The sequence below is a fragment of the Carassius auratus genome, chromosome 38 (genome assembly GCF_003368295.1).
Source record: "Carassius auratus strain Wakin chromosome 38, ASM336829v1, whole genome shotgun sequence".
Taxonomy (NCBI): Eukaryota; Metazoa; Chordata; class Actinopteri; order Cypriniformes; family Cyprinidae; genus Carassius; species Carassius auratus.
Genome location: NC_039280.1, coordinates 15,708,840 through 15,725,710, shown reverse-complemented (window position 1 = coordinate 15,725,710; position 16,871 = coordinate 15,708,840). Strand labels below are relative to the sequence as shown.

The window sequence follows — 16,871 nt, the reverse complement described above, 5'->3', positions numbered from 1 at the left end:
TTACAAATCTAAAAATGAAATTCTATCAAAACTGATTTAGCCGAACACAGGTGTTACTCTTAATTACCGTTTATACAAAGGGGGAAAACTTAAGAACAATTTTGTACTGTAATATCAATATGGACCATGAAACATATGGTTGATTTTAGGCGTACGACATTTTTGGTAGTTTTAGTTCATTTTGTAATGAGACATTTACTGTTGGCCGAGATGAAAGTTGGTAAGTAACTGAAGAGTTTTGAAAAAGTGACCTACATTACGTATTCAGAAATAGGTCCTAGCGATTATAATAATAAATCAATTCCATATGAGTATTGTGTCATCCTGATGCATAAACTTATTCTCCCTTATCATAGTGTTAACTAAAAATGTTTATTAAATAAAACTGCACAATTCTAACCAATGGTGTGTGAGCGTATATATATATATATGTATTTGTCTTCGTTTTGTTTTTTTTATTGGATGGTTCATTAATTTTATTAAGTTTCCCAGGACAAACCAAAACTGCTGGCCAAGTTTGAGTTGAGCCTCAGTAGTGTGATAATAGCTGCTTTTGTTCTGGCGACGCAAACGTTACAGTCACTCAAGCAGAACCGGTTCGGTTCAAAACCATTTTTATAACGTCTTTTCCCAAGTGCTTACCGTTGCCAGCATTGGTACTGTTACTATGACGACAGACTTTTTAAAACGTTTTGAACAATGGGGATTGAGTGGCACAGTAGGCTTCCGTTGCAGTCCGTTTGGATGCTGGGGAGTAATGCAAGTAAGGTAAGGGCTCATTTAACATTTCATTTCAACATCTATTAACTGCTTATTTGAAGTAAATCTCGAACACCATTGCTTAAATTATTTGTCTGGATTTTTTACAGTCCAGACAAACTCCAATCACATGGAGCCAGACGTTAAACAGACTAGAAGATGTGTGCACAAGTGTAAACTTGACCGCATTCAAGACACGCAGCAGGACTGGGACAGACCAGCTCCTGATAAGTTGGACACCCATCAGCCAGAAGCCATCAGCAGTGAAATGCAATCAAATGACAAAGAGCTGCTTTTTAGTCGATGGAAGAAAGGAAAACATCTCGCTGCTAAATCCAAGCATGCTGCAGTGGATACAATAGAAAACAGGTTCTTGAAAGTGCGACAGAGTTTACTGCGAAACACCAATGAAAATGTCAGTCAAGATTTTAATGAGCAGGCAATTGAATCCCTGCAAACAATTCTAGCAGGAGCAGATCTGCTGCAAAAAGAAGAGGCTACGATGAGTGTCCTCGGGTCAAAATATGATTTCCACATGGATCATAAAGCCTTACATCTGCCCTTTGGTTACTTTATCAAGTCCAATTCAACAAGACCTGTTGAACGTTCCTCAAACCCATCCAAAGCCGTTTTGAAGGAAATATCAAAGAGCAGAGAAAGAAGCAGAGCTGATAAAAGTCCATCTTTGAAGATTAAACATCTTGACTTCTTTGAAGTCGTGAAGGAACAACTCCAGCAGAAGGACTTGGAGAATCAGCATCTTGTCCATTTGTTGTTGGTCAAGCGACAAGAACTGAAAGATATGAAAGAGACGTCCAAGCAAAAAGAGAAGGAAACCCAACTCATCACTGAAAAGCTGAAGTGTGAGGAACAGAAAAACACAGAAATCACCACCAGGTTTGAGCAAACCTCTGAAGATTTGAAGAAGGAACTCGCTGAAGCCAAAAGTAACAACAAAACGTCTATGAAGCAGCTTAAAGCACTGATGGAGAAATACGAGCGCCTCAAAACGCGCGCTAACACCATGAAGGACCAACTCAACGTGGAGCTCAGTGAGAAAAAGAGCTGTCAGAAATCACTGAGGAAGCTCCAGCAGATGTCTCAGGAGCTGCTGACCAAGCAGAAACTTCTGGAGGAGCAAAGAGATGTAGCAGATCGAGATCTGGTGTTGTGTAAAGAGACGCTGCAGATGATGGACGCCGAACACAAGAAGAACATCAGCATTCATCAGAGACTCGAGGAGGAGATATCAGCCACGAGAAGTGAATCTGCAAACCTCAGAGAACATTTACGTAAAGCTCAGGAGAAGAACAAGGAGCTCATGCAGGCGGCTCGTTCCAAAGAGTCTGACAATAAGAACAACGTGAAGGAATTTCAGGAGATGATTGAAAAACTGAACACGGAGTTGAAAAACTGCAAAACAGAAAGAGACCAAGCACTTCAACAAGTGGAGGCTGTGAAATATGAATCCAAACTGATTCACAACAAGCAGAGAGTGGAGATACTTCAGCTGCAGGAGCAGCAGAAAGCCTGTCTGCAGCAGTCTGACGGTTTGAGAAGGGAGTGCGAGACCTTGATGCAGATGGTCAGTAAACTCAAGAGAGACCAGCAAGTCTTGACAGAGAAGTTGGAAAGCGTTCATGAAGAAAAGATGGCAAGCACGAAGGAGGCAGCACGACTCAAAGAGGCCATCCGACTGTTGGAGCGAGAGAGAGAGGTGCTGTTAGCGGAGATGGAGGACTTGCGTAAGGATTACCTCGGCCTCAGCGACAAGATCACACAGAAAATGGTACACATGGATGCAGCTGATCCTCCCATGACCATCACGGACATCATTACAAGCCATCAGAGAGATGCTCAGAAGTTCTCACACACCGATGATGGAATGATTCCTGATGATGGTATGAGACCTGTGACTTACTAGTGAAATTCATGATGGTTTGCAGTTTTTATGCTTTAATGCTTAGTTTATTCAAATAATATTCTATTGGTGCCAAGATGAAAAATGAATGTATTTTTTAGCATTTTATTATTTGTTTTGGCCCTTTAATTACAGCAGCACTCATGCTGCATGAACTCTATTCTGAAATCTAACACTTTCTCAGTGTCACAAACTTGGGGAACAAATGGGCACCACCATTCAAAAGTTTGAGGATAGCAAGACTTTGACAAGAATGCATTAAATGAATCAAAAGGAGTCTTTCACTGGAGTAATGCTGGTGGAAACTCAGCTTTAAAGGGATAGTTCACCCAAAAATGAAAATGCTGTCATTAATTGCTCACCGTCATGTCAAGTCCTTTGTTCATCTTCAGAACACAAATGAAGATATTTCTGATGAAATTTGAGTTTTCAGATCCTGTGTAGACAGCAACACAACTGACAAGTTCAAGTTTCAGCCCAGAAAGGTAGTAAATACAGTTAAAATAGTCCATGTGACACACATACCACATGCTTGTATCATGATACTCTCCTGAATGCACAGCAAAAACTGACCCAGAAGAGAAAACATTATTTTTGTTCTTTGCACACAAAAAGTATACTAGTAGCTTCATAAAATTACCATTGAACCACCCATGTGACATGGACCATTTTAACAATATTCTTACTTCATTTCTGGGCCTTGAATGTGGTATTGCATTGCTGTCTATGGAGGGTTAGAAAGCTCTTGATTCCATTAAAAATCTTAAAGGAACAATATGAGGGTGAGTATTATGAATTGTTTTTATTTGTAAATAAATTAAATATTTCTATATTATGACATGGAATAAATGTTAATTTGATCAAGTGACTGCAGTATTGCTGCGTATGAGGATTTCTTTATTTTTACCAACCTCAATTTTTGAATGGAAGTGTACATATCTATTAGGTCACATGAAGGCATTCATTATAACTGCATGCATCCTGTCTTTGGAATGAAAATATAATCTTGCGGTTTTCTTCCCTGCAGTGATTCGGGACATAAGAAGAAAACTAGAAGAGGAGAACCAGCAAAAATGAAATTAATTGTTTATCTACCACCAGCTATTCACAACACTTTCTCCTGTAACGCCGTAATATTGCTGCATCAAGTTATTTGAAATGCAAAATTATAGACCATATTTAAATAAAAACCATCTGATGCTGTATAGACAATATTTATTATATTTTGAAAACATGAAACATAAAACAAAGCTTGTTCTACAGTATTCTAGAATGTCAAAGTGCTTTGAAGCGGTTTACATGTGCAATTCCTATTCAGTCAACTACATGTGAAATGTACAACAGTATTTACAAAGTAGCCAAAATGTGGTATTCCTGTTTTTTTGTGCTAATCCCCCCAAAAAAACTGACATGGGATTGAAAAAACAAAACGACATGTTAAATCTGATTAAAATCATAACCAAGGATGGACTTGTTAAAAGCAGCAGTGGTCAACCTAAAAGTCTAAAATAGAAAAGATTGAATAGAACCAGCAGGCAGCTTTTGGACCAGTTAATGTTGCTTGATCAGTCTGGCAATGATAAGTCAACTTTGGCCTAATGGCAGATTTCAAGTATCTATGCCCTCAAGACAGACTGATGTCACCACTATCATCTTTGGTCTCAATAACTTTAAACACACCGTCCTTCTCTCGTTTAACACGCTTCTTGGCTTGATCTGAAAAGGGAGATTTGATTCACATGAGGGGTTTTAAAATGTCAAAGCATTACTATGAAAATCAATATGCACTGGAACCTACATATTACAAAGACACATTGAGATCGGAGACAAAAAGAGCACTTACTCATTAAATCACTACGGTCCAGCAGGATTTCCAGATCTTTGTCACTGATGACCTTTCCTTTAGTGCCTTTCACTGCCCTGCAACAGCATGAAATCACATCAGAACAGTCATTGTGATGCAACTTACTACACAGAATTTAGCAATACTTTGTAATGGATTACAGTCTTGTGACAGTCAGATATACAGTATAATTATCTGTACCCGTCATAGTCTCTAGACTTCAGTAGTTCCACAAGCTCATTTACATCCACACAGCTCTTGGTCTGTTTGAGCTCTGCTTTAGAACCTTTAAACTTATCTAGAAAGACAAATGTAATGAGAAAAAGTCAATGGAGAGTCACAGCAAAAAAAAAAAAAGCAGGTCTTTTTTTTTTCTAATCAATTCATTAAATCTAAAGGTTGGTAATGTGGGATTTTCTGCAACAGCTACGTACTTTTGTGAATGACCATCTTCTCTAGCTTTCTCTTGGCAGAGGCTCTCTCCAGGATTTTCTCATCAATGGTGTTAGCTGTAATGAGGCGGTAAACCATCACAGGCTTCGTTTGTCCAATACGGTGACACCGATCCTGTGCCTGCAAATCTGCCTGGGGATTCTGAAGATGAAATCCATAAAATGTATGCTGATAATGAGGCTTTTCATTCAAATCGAGGCTTTATCCAACTCCACTTATTTTGCTTTTAAAGCCAACCAATTTAAAGTGGCCACAAATTAAGAATTCTTCCCATGGTTTAACTAAAACAATGGAACAAATTCTTAATTTCATCACCATAATAAATGCTTTTTTTTTTTTTATAATAAATACTTTGACTGTATATAATGTATGGGGCTTTATAACAAGTCACATATGAACAGGTTGCACAACTAAATTCATACCCAGTCACTGTCAAATATGATGACTGTGTCAGCAGCTGTGAGGTTGATCCCAAGACCACCAGCTCGAGTGCTCAGGAGGAAGAGGAACACCTCCGGGTCAGAAGAAAACTTCTTCATCTGCATGAAACAAATAAAAATCGTGTCAAATGAAGACTTGCACAAACTGTAAAGTAATGGCAATGTGTATAAACCAACAAACTGCAGCTCACATTCTCATCTCGGTCTGTGTAGCTCATTGACCCATCCAGTCGGCTGTATTCATAACCGCGGAGATAACAATAATCCATCAGAACATCTAATATAGAGGTCATCTGGCTGAAAATCAGCACCTTAAAAAAAAAAAAAAAAAAGATAATGGGTGAAATTAATAATAAAAATTAATTTTTTCAGTGTATTGTTCTGCCCCAAATATAACCATACATACAGATGTGTTATGCAGGCAATTAAATGAGAGAAAAAATTGGCTTATAACCACAGTGGAGTTTGACACTCACTGATAGAGCTGTTAATCATTCAAATGTATGCATAAGAGATTGTGAACTTTACCTTGTGCCCTCTTTTCTTCAGTTCAGGAAGCATTCGGTCCAGGATAAGAAACTTCCCTGATGCTTCCACTAACTGCTCATCAATCTGTAACATTGGGCTGATTACTGAACATGTTCTGTCGCCAATACCTTCATACCAAATCAGATCATTCCAACTATGTGTGAAGTACCTTAAATTCCCCAGTGGCAGGGTCCAGAGGATACTCTATCAAGTAAGCATGGTTGCAGCACCTCTTCAGCAGCATTAGTATGTTCTGCAGTTTCAGGTTGACTTGAGCATCAACTGGCATGGAAACATCCACCACTGGGCTGGAGCTAAGGAGAGAGTAACCACGTCACATCAAAAAACTCACAGCTGAGTTTAAAGCAAAGGTTAAACTGATAAATACAACAAGAGAGACAGACCTTGACTGACTTTCCATGTCTTTCTGAACCTTCTCTAGGTACCGCTCAAGATCTTTCACAGAGTCAGTGTTCGACTCAGAATAGTCCACCACCTTCCTGGTCCTGCGCTTTGGTCGGCCACTGGATGTGAGCGGCACAGGTGCCAAATCATCCTTGAGGAAGCGTCAAAAGATGATAATAATGAATAAATACTTCAACCACACTCCTCCTGCTATAACTTAATATCTTGGTCACACCAAGACAAATATCCAACGTGATAAACAGCAATTTGAATGAAAAGAATGTATCTGTTTTTATTTGGTTAACGCATCTTGTATTTGGTGCCATTTGATGAACACCAGACCAGATACAAAAATCTGAACAGCAGTAAATACTACATGTTGTTAGATCCTTCTTCATGACAAGCAGGTGTCAGAAAGTTAAGTTGCCCAGCGCTTTGCGTATAACAGTAGCTGGTATTTTTCTTTTAGATTAGTGCAACATACTGGTAAATAAACTGCATTTACATTTTTATTCAGGCCATCTGCCATTTTTACACACATTGATCTAAAGTTTTATGCAAAACATTTGTGTTGGTGCAAATAGGCCAGTCACCTTCTCCTGACCCAGCAGCTTTGCTATGGTCTTGTTAACAATGGCCATGTAAAAGGCCTCCTGTTTGTTGGTGAGGGGTGCGTACACTACGATCTCTTTCTTAGGTGGGACCTCCAGTGTGACGTCTGACTTCAGTCTTCTCAGAAGAAAGGGTGTGAGGATCTGAAAACATTAAATGTCATTAAAACCAAAAGCAGAGAAACAAATGCTTATAATACTCAGCCTATATCTAGCCAAATACCACTTAAATAAATTTGGAAAATGTATACAAAATAGTTACGTGATGAAGATACCTGATGAAGCATGTGAAGGATATTCTGTTCGCGCTCATTAGCCACAATGTTTTCTGCATCTGAAGTGATGGTGCTTATGTCAAACCATGACTCAAAACTGAGGGGAGAAAGAAAAATTTTTTTTTTAAAGAAAATCCTTTGTTCTTAAGACAAAATCAGTATAATATCCTCCCTTTGCATGTGCCTTCTTACCTCTTCAGGTCATCAAACACATCTGGGAGGAGGAAGTTGAGGAGAGACCACAGCTCGGACAGGTTATTCTGCAGAGGGGTTCCTGTCAGCAGCAGTTTGTTGTCGGTCATCAGCATCTTCAGTTCTTGCACCAGCCGACAGTTCAAGTTTTTAATCCTGTGGCCCTCATCCACAATCATATAGTTCCAGTGGAAACGCTGAGGAGAAAAACATGACAACAATCCATTCATGCACTTCAAAACTTGCTTTGTGCTTATCAGGATTAAATCTGATGTCTTTGCTTAAGTGGCTGAACTGGCACCATGCAATATTTGGATGAAAGGGTGAACATACAAAAACTATTTTCCTGATGAACTGCGCACAAGACAAGTAAAACAATACAACACCAGATCTGTTTACCTGTAGAAGCTTCCTGTCTCTCATGGCTATTTCAAAGGATGTCACAACCACAGGGCACATTTTGAGAGGACCCTGCACTTGACGGATCTTCTTCACCAGGTCCATCCTCTCTTTTTGGGGACCATGATACAGCAGGACCGACAGCTTAAACACAGAGCAAGAACAAAACTGTAGGAAACAGACTTAAATCATTAATTTCAATGAAGATGAACAAACGTTATTGTGTCACACCTCTGGGGTGAAGCGCTTGAATTCGGAGATCCAGTTGGGAAGAGTGGACAAAGGAGCCACAACTAGGAAGGGCCCAAGGACCTTCTTCTCAACCATCATCGCAATATGAGCGATGCACTGTATGGTTTTCCCAAGACCCATCTCATCAGCCAGGATACCATTGATACCATTCTCCCACAGCATCTGCAAAGCATACACAGCCATTCATTAGCTATTATACAAACAATACATTCACACAACATCCATGTTTGCAACTCACAAGTATTAGAGCATAAGACAGATGGGTGTTTGCTTATCCCTTTTTAGACAGTTCAGAGCATGCACACAACATTAAGAAAACAGAAATCCTGCTCTAATTCCAGACAATGTAGAGAATAAATATACTGCCCTCATTAGGTCATGTGTTTATTCGGATCTCACTCACCCTGAGCCACTCAATGCCTTCCACCTGGTACCACCTCATCACACCCCCAGTGAAGAGTTCGGGCTGCTGTGCGGGCACAGGCTGGCCATTCACGGTTCTCTCGGGATCCAGCATCTGCTTGCTGTTTTCCCGCAAAGTCTCAGACAGTCGGCCTTTAATATCGGAGTTGGTGTCACTCATCTTCTCTATATCCTCAGCTTCCAGTTTTACTGAGGAATGAGCCTCCTTCAGAAAAGAGGTCAAATCAAGTATTAAAACTTGAATGTTCAATAATTACATTATTAGATATTACAACAATAAACTGGAATGTAACTAAATCTTATTAAAGAGATTGAGTTCACCCAAAAATGATAATTCTGTCATGAATTACTCGCCCTCATGTCAAATAAAGTCATTATTTTTGTTTTCTTTGTGCACAAAAAGTAATTAGTAGCATCATAAAATTATGGTAGAACCACCAATGTCACATGCACTGTTTTAACGATGTATATGGTTGTCCAGACATGTAGCAACTTGGCATTAATAAAGAACATGAGCTTACATGTGTTTTATCAGCATTTTACAACAGTGTCAATACAGACAATACTGATTTCACAATGTCTGAAAGCACAATATACAAAGCAAAAAAAAAAAAAAAACACTTTACCTCTTCCAATTTAGGTTTTTTGGCTTTTGAAAGAATTTCCTAACAGAGAGAGAAATACATACAAGTTACACAACAGATATTAATTGTGTCGTTGGGAAAATAAATAAATTGAAGGCTCACCTCTTTGGTCATAACATCTGCGATTTTGTAATCCTCTTCCCTTTCACGCTTCTTTCTTTCAACTTCACAAAAAAAATGCGAAAAAAAAAAAGAAAGAAAAAGATCAGTATTATTGATTGCACATCAGACACATTTCTTATTTTAATATAACAGCATCATAATTAATACACTGTTGACATGCAATCTGTGAATCCTACCTTTTACAGTCTTTTTATCATTTCCCTGTAGAAAATAATACACAGAGAAATTTGATATAATACAACTTTTATTCATATTTTTCTACATGAAGATGTGATGGTGATAAAAGCATGAACCCAAACTTACCTTTTGCTTCTGACTAGCAGCTTTCTTTTCCAGTCTCTCTTTTTTTATTTTTTCCTGTAATAATAAATTGTAAAATATACATATCTATATATACACACACACATATTTTCTAACATTAATAAAGCACAGATTGAGAGCATGCTGCAACTGTCTATCACACATTAGATTTACAAAAAACATTGGATTTTGTAGCATTTGATTCATAACCCTCTGGCCACTAACATCTGCTTCCGTGCCACTTCACCGGGTTATAATTCATATCAGACCAAACATTCAAGAAAGAGTTACATCCGGAAATGATAAATCTCCTGGTAAGGCGGCTCTTTCCTGTCTTTCAAACACAATACTCACATCTTGCTGCTGCTGTTCCATCTTTGTGAGCAGAAACTTTGAGTAAATGTTGCTTTTCTCCAAAAGGTGCTGAAGTCGTCTGAAACGCATTTCTTGAGAATCCTTCTCCCTCGACTGTCTGGCCTGTTACACAGCATTCAGTATTAATAAACTGAATTCCAGACTCCATTACAAATTACATTTAATTTATAAAACTATTTTGTAAAACAATTTTACAAAAATAATGTATTACTTTTCCATAGTTATTACTGGCTAAAGATACAATTACATTTTGCAGTGATTGCATACATAAAGAACTAAGTTTTGCCTTATGGTTTTTCATGCATGTGAAAAAGCAGTACCTCTTCCATCATTTCTCTTTCTTTCTTCTCTCCCTCCTCCAATAAATGCTTCTCCTCCTCCTCCATCTCTTTTGTAATGACAATCTCTCCATGCTGGTTATTTTCTGTAACATGCAGGAGATTACTGAAGTTAAACTGAAGGTTGCATGGACTTGCACAGGCAGGCCTGCCATCATTTAACTTACGGTGAACACTTTTGACCTACCAATAGTGGTCTCCTCCATAGCAGTACCTTCTGGTTCTTCAGATTCGTTGGGTTTGGGGCAGTGAGGAGAAACACTGCGTGTCTCTTCTTTGACAATGCTGCAACATGTGAATGTGAAGTTAATAAAAGCATACGGCTCTGCAAACACCTCGTGGCTAATGCACATTAAAAACACTTACCCACTCATTTCTGTTGCGTTGTGTGTAACGTTAAACCGGCTGTAGAATTAAACGCTTTCGTGCACTTCTCTCAAACCTTATCAAACGTCTGCAGTGTAGTAGTGTGTTTAACTAAAGACGCAAACAGCTAACACACATTCATAGACACACGTGTTTTGTAACAGCGGAACGGAAGGCAAATAACATAAATGCACTGGAACTGAGATTATTTCTTTGCAAAAAAATAAACAATTATACAACCACTCGTTTAAAAGCAGAGGTCCAGTCACACTACCGGCAGATACAACAACCTCGCGCTTGTAACGTGAAACTTCTCTGTAGAGCGCGAGGCGTTTCGCGCCACTGTGGACTAAACCATTACAGCGAAAGTTTAAAGGGGCGCACGTTTAACTGTGTTCGTTTAACGATTCTTCTTATTACAGTAACATGTAAACATATTTATTAAGACCGTTAAATATCAATAGTTTTATAACAATGAAGGCTTCTCCTCACAAATATCTTTGCAAACTAGTCGAAAGGTTTGAGTACCATTAACATCCACCCCTTAAACTACGGTGCGTATGCAAAATGCCTAGTTGATATTTCCCGCGAAAGTATAGTTCATTCAGTTCAACAAAGTGGGGTTCTTTGATCTTTCCGCCACGTACGCGCGCACACACACACACACACAACACCCTAGCATTTGGGGTTAACGGGACTCTCCACGGGCTAAATGGTTTTTGTACTGTACAAGTTGTATTTTGTATCGCCCTACACGGAGTGGCGCCCCCAGAAAATTAACATAACTTACCCCTTACAGAAAACTACCGGCAATTTTGCATTTCATAAAACACCGAATTCTCTTTTGTTTCTTTTGTTTCACGGGGACACAGGGAGTTTCTTCATAAACCATGTTTACGTTGTAATACCCATAACATTATACACACATTTGTGTCCTCGACATAAGTACAAGCCAGTAAACACACACACACACACAGACAGAGAGAGAGAGAGAGTAGAGCTCGATGTACTGTTAACTTACCTGAATCACGTTATGTCAGCTCTCGCATTTCTCTCATCAGCTTTACTATAACGTACAAATGTAACTGATATAAGGAGAGCATGGCAAAGTATAATTAATTAGAGCAAAGAGTTGACACACCTTCCTCAAGTATAAAAATCACTGTTATGTACCGGTATGTCCCATTAACAGTCAATTTAATTTATAATAAATTATTGTTCCTCCCTTAATTTGTATATTCCAACGTAGTGATGACGTGAAGTGGGGTCATAAAATAATCTTATCCAATCAAAATTAAGAGTTGGGATTATTTATTGATTCATTTTAATAAAACTTATACATGTACAAATACACAAATAAGACACAAAATACAATTACAAAATAAAATAAAAAACAACTAGTATAAAAATTATACAAATCCGCTGTTGTGGAGTGCGAATTACATGACAGTTTACTAGCATGTGTGTGGATCTGAAGGCATTTGCGTGCGGATCAGCAAGGCGGAAAATTTGTGCCAAAAGTCACGTGACTGTTTTTCGTACTTGTAGAATTTTGTTTTGTACTTGAAGGATTTTGTTTTGTACTTGAAGGATTTTGTTTTGTACTTGAAGGATTTTGTTTTGTATTTGAAGGATTTTGTTTTGTACTTGAAAGATTTAAGTTTGTACTTGGAAGATATTTTTGTCATTGAAGACATACGTTTCTTTGTATATGTAAAACGTACTGTATTTGTTTGATAGCTACGTTTTTTATTTGCAGAACAAAATGCATTAGTTTGTGAGTGATGTTTTGTATTTGCAAACCACACTGAGTTTGTTTGTGAATTGTTGGGTGTGAGTAAAACACATTTTGTGTGTGTGTGAGGTTTTGGCATAAATCTCACTCGATATATTTACAGTTTAATGGATACGAATAAGTAAAATATATTTGTAAAATATAGCACTATAAATGGAGTAAGAAGGGCATTGAGAGATTGCAGAGGGGCTGAACTATCTGATTTTTTAATGTGTATCATATGTCTGAATGCTATGATCTGAACGAACCACAAGGTGTCAGCAAAGAGCTGCTTTTCTGTCATTTTTTGGTTCATATGACTAGTCGAGTTTAAATTAGGTGAAGCTTGGCTCTGCTATTGGCTACTGAACCCATGTGATGTGTACTGCATTGGACGTTTGTACAAGAAATACTATTATAAACATACTACTTATACTTCAGTTGTTTTATAATCTAATTAATTGTCTACACTTCTCATCTGTATTAATCGCAGGCTTTATTATTTTATTACCTATATTAATACTAGGCTACTCTACTTCTCACAACAGTTGTATTCAGGCATAATTTGAAGACTGTGCTTTACAATGTGCACTAAAGTGTGGATTTGGCTAATAAACATTACTTTATTCATTAGGTTAAATAATCATTTAAAAAATGCCATCTTAGTAATTCGTGATCAATGACTATAATTGAGCTTTGCTGAAAAACATGTCAGCTCATGCATTATGGCGTTTAATTTGATTTCGAGGGCACACTCGGTGGATTCTGAGCATAAGCCAGCAGCAGTGAAACAAAGGTGGCTCTGAAATTCTTCACGCTTGATAAGAGCAGATCCATTTACAAAACAGCTTTTCGTCAAAGGACAGGACTCCTGCGCACTGTCCCAGAGCACTCTTATCTTTGCTTTGGGAGAGTGTGTGCTCTGCGTCAAGTGTCTTCCTTCCTTCCTTTCTTTCTTCCATCTTGAAGAATGAACCGCTGCAGAAGCCACAAGAGCCTGAGGCCAGATCTGCCCAAATTATGCTTGAAATCCAATAGCCCCACATCCAGTAACGGAAAAGAATGTGTATGGGAACGTCTTTTATTCATTCAGCTCATTGCAAAATGTCAAAGACATCAAATAAATTACCTTAGGCATGGGGCTTTTAATCAGTTTACATTTCCCTTAACAGAAATCACCTTACAACAAGGTGTAGCATTACTTGATGCTTTAGCTAACACAAACTAACAATGAGCAGTCTATTTTTATACTCATTAATCTTTGTTAATAAAGATATACTTGTTCAACTTTTAATCATTTATCACTGAGGTTATCTAAGATTAGTAAGTGCTGTAAAGTAAAAAAAAAATTGTTTGTGTTAACTATAATGTTAACAAATGAAACCTGGTTGTAAAGTGTTTAAAAAAAAAAAAAAAACATTCTGAAAAACCATCTTTATTAAGAATAAAAACCAGTAGGTTTTTGGTGAGAGAACCATATTTGAAGATTTTTTTTGTGATGATATTGTCCTAACCAAACAAAGACAGATAAGATGTGTTATAAATAAAACTTAATTCGATAACTCAATATTGAAATAACTGAAATTTCAATATTCACTGAACAAACATGATTTATATATTTTGCTGTAAAAGAACTTGACAGTGTTGGAATATGTCTATGTTCACCTTAGCAAATGACTGACTTAAATATGCAGGAGTGCTGATAACAAAGAGGAGACTTTTCACTATAAATTATTTCATAATAACATGTATGGGTTGAAAAGCGGTGGTCATACATGTGCAGGGTGTGTTAAGGATACATCCGGGGTTATCAGGAAGGTTATCATGGACAGCTGTCTGCCTGTAAACATATGGAAATGACCTATTAACCCAGTTCCTCCATTGCAGCTCTCCGTCTGTTTAGGCTTTTAAGTGTGCCATATTATTTTACACTTCACTCACTGACATGTGTAATCATGACCTGTAATGTAACAATCTTTTTTCCTAACAGAAAAGTTCACTCAAAAAATTTACTCATCCCTGGACCGTTCTAAATGTACATGAGTTTGTTTATTCACAGCAGCAAATTTGGAGAAATTTAGTATAGATCACTTGCTCACCATTGGATCTGCAGCAGTGAATGGGTGCCGTCAGAATGAGAGTCCAAACATCTGCTAAAACATCACAATGATCCACACCACTCCAGTCCATCACTTAATGTATTGTGGAGTGAAAAGCTATGTTTTTGTAAGAAACAAATCCGTTATTAAAACATTTTTAACTTTAAACCATTGTTTCCAGAAAATACAAGTCCTGGAGTGTTTTCCTCAGTAAGAATATGCACAGATCAAAAATGAGATCAGAAATGGCACTTTAAAGTTAAAAATGGATTACTTGTGGATCATTGTGATGTTTTTATCAGTTGTTTGGACTCTCATTCTGACGGCACCCATTCACTGCAAAGGATCCATTGATGAACAAGTGACTAATTTCTCCAAATCTTTATTGTTGTTTGAAAATGTGGAGGTGTGGACCCACTGTAAGCTCACTTTGTTCCCTGTATTCTTTTTTCTACTCTATTGTCCCCTGCCCACATTGTTCTTCATTTTGTGGCAACAGTGAAGGAGTTCACATGAGGGAACCTGTCTGAGTCTTTGTCACAAACACTTCAAGGTTTCCTGTACTCATCATAAATCATCCTGCTTAAAGACCGGCTGTATTGTAGAGATACAAGATAAATATAGGTTTGTTCACTGTGTAACAGAGACATGTGTTGATGCTTGAGAAAATCCCCAGAGAATAAACATCCCACAGGTGTAGCCAGTGATGTCATCATTTTAAATCTGCAAAGACAGCGGGGAGATTTTCAGACAGAAGATATATTTTTATTTCTCCTCTCTTTGTTTTGTGAATGGGATATTGGAAAAACAGCTGCTCCTTCCTCATTCACATTCGGTGCTGTTGCCAACAAGGCTCAGCTTGTTACCTGATAAAAGCTTAAAAGTCCTGACAAACAGATGCTAATAAGAACTTTTTTTTTTCATCAGATAAAGACCCCCTAGAAATCGAGATTGAAGTTTTGAGGTCCAGTTCTCCTCTGAAAATAGACCAGACAAACAACAAACAGTGTGCTGTTCTGAACAGAATTGAGAATGTTTTTAAATTAGATTTAAATTCTTTAATTTAAATCAATCTAAACTTGAATTGAGGCATCAAACAGGATGCAATATTACAGTTCTGTGCTTATAACTGTCATTTTAAAGTAAAAAGTCTATACTTAATTTAAACTTTGAATGTCGGGTTCGAAAGTTTTAAAAAATGTTTAAAAAGCTTTGAAGTGTGAAGGTTTATGGCCTTACAAACCAACAGATGTACACATTTAAAAAAAAAATATGTACTTTTTATGCCTGTTTAAAAGGGTTTTATTTTATTATTTATTTTATTACTTTTAAAACGGTTGCACAATAAACCTTTCATTCAATGCAGTACGTCTTAAAAAACGTAAAATGATTAAATTATTTATATTAACAGCTAAAAATAAATTGGATGTAGAGAGTGGCACTGTCTCTGTCTAATTTAATCGTGTGGAAAAGAGCAGCTTGGACATTTTCTTTTGGTTTCCACCAAAAAAGAAAGTCTTACAGGTTTGACACGACATGAGGGTATACAAAAATGTCAACAAACAAATAAACAGCTAAGCAATGGTGAAAATCAGGATTATTATTATTATTATTATTAATAATAATAATCAAATATGTTTTCAGCATTTTCTCAGCTTTAAAGGTGCCATGTGTCATGTCTGGCAAAAAAATCAAGTCATACTCCAAATTCCATACGCGGTTGTTTCCCTGTAGCGGGTGGTGGTCTCTTGCCAAGGGCTTCAGCCATCCTTCCGCTCTCTTCCCTGAACTGAAATGAAGTACTGGGCTGTACTTTCCACATGACTGACATCAGGTTCAAGTACACGCCCACAAGCCTTGCGAGTTATAAGTGTATTGCAGGTAGGCTGGTGGTTATGTTGCCCGCATACCGCCTCCGAAACTGGTATTACGACACCTTTCGGGCCGTGGCCAGTAATGCTAATGCTAATTAAGGTTGATATCTCTGCAGCACTATAACTTGACATTTTTTTAATGACATCATCGCTCTTATTTCTTCTCATTCTTTTGATGCGTGTAGGTCATTTTTGGGATTTTTTACCTCAATTTTTACTCATGGCACCTTTAACAGAGACCTCTCAGTTTGGGGAGAATCTGTTTTTCAGTTTTTCCAGCGATGCACCCTGGAATGAAGAATTTAATGTCAAAGGTTTGGAAAACCTAATATGGTTTTACCCAGTCAAACACCATCAGAAAGGCATGCAGTCACATTTATTAAAAGTGCTCAGTGTTACTTAAGATAACATGAAGAATAATTTAATAACTAAGGTCAGAGATATCTGACAGAGTGTGTGAAGCCCCCACCCCTTCCA

The 16,871-nt window shown here is 37.7% G+C and overlaps 2 protein-coding genes across 2 annotated transcripts; one reads left to right on the top strand and one right to left on the bottom strand.

Annotated features, from left to right (window-relative positions):
- The first annotated feature begins 465 nt into the window (after window positions 1-465).
- Window positions 466-4,111, top strand: cccdc110 (coiled-coil domain 110 molecular ruler complex subunit). Its single transcript, XM_026224447.1, has 3 exons — window positions 466-768; window positions 870-2,660; window positions 3,708-4,111. Exons 2-3 carry the CDS (start codon window positions 890-892, stop codon window positions 3,755-3,757), a joined length of 1,821 nt encoding a protein of 606 aa, XP_026080232.1. The 5' UTR covers window positions 466-768; window positions 870-889; the 3' UTR covers window positions 3,758-4,111.
- Window positions 3,881-10,956, bottom strand: hells (helicase, lymphoid specific). The gene is made up of 23 exons (XM_026224446.1): window positions 10,648-10,956; window positions 10,469-10,566; window positions 10,264-10,367; window positions 9,923-10,045; window positions 9,572-9,625; window positions 9,445-9,469; window positions 9,248-9,309; window positions 9,128-9,166; window positions 8,482-8,706; window positions 8,058-8,240; window positions 7,827-7,970; window positions 7,428-7,624; window positions 7,236-7,332; window positions 6,943-7,104; window positions 6,349-6,500; window positions 6,114-6,258; window positions 5,945-6,028; window positions 5,608-5,727; window positions 5,399-5,515; window positions 4,958-5,117; window positions 4,725-4,821; window positions 4,524-4,600; window positions 3,881-4,396 (listed from the first exon to the last, which is right to left on the bottom strand). The coding sequence occupies exons 1-23, from the start codon at window positions 10,653-10,655 to the stop codon at window positions 4,305-4,307; spliced, it is 2,565 nt and encodes an 854-aa protein (XP_026080231.1). The 5' UTR covers window positions 10,656-10,956; the 3' UTR covers window positions 3,881-4,304.
- Between the last annotated feature and the right edge of the window lie 5,915 nt (window positions 10,957-16,871).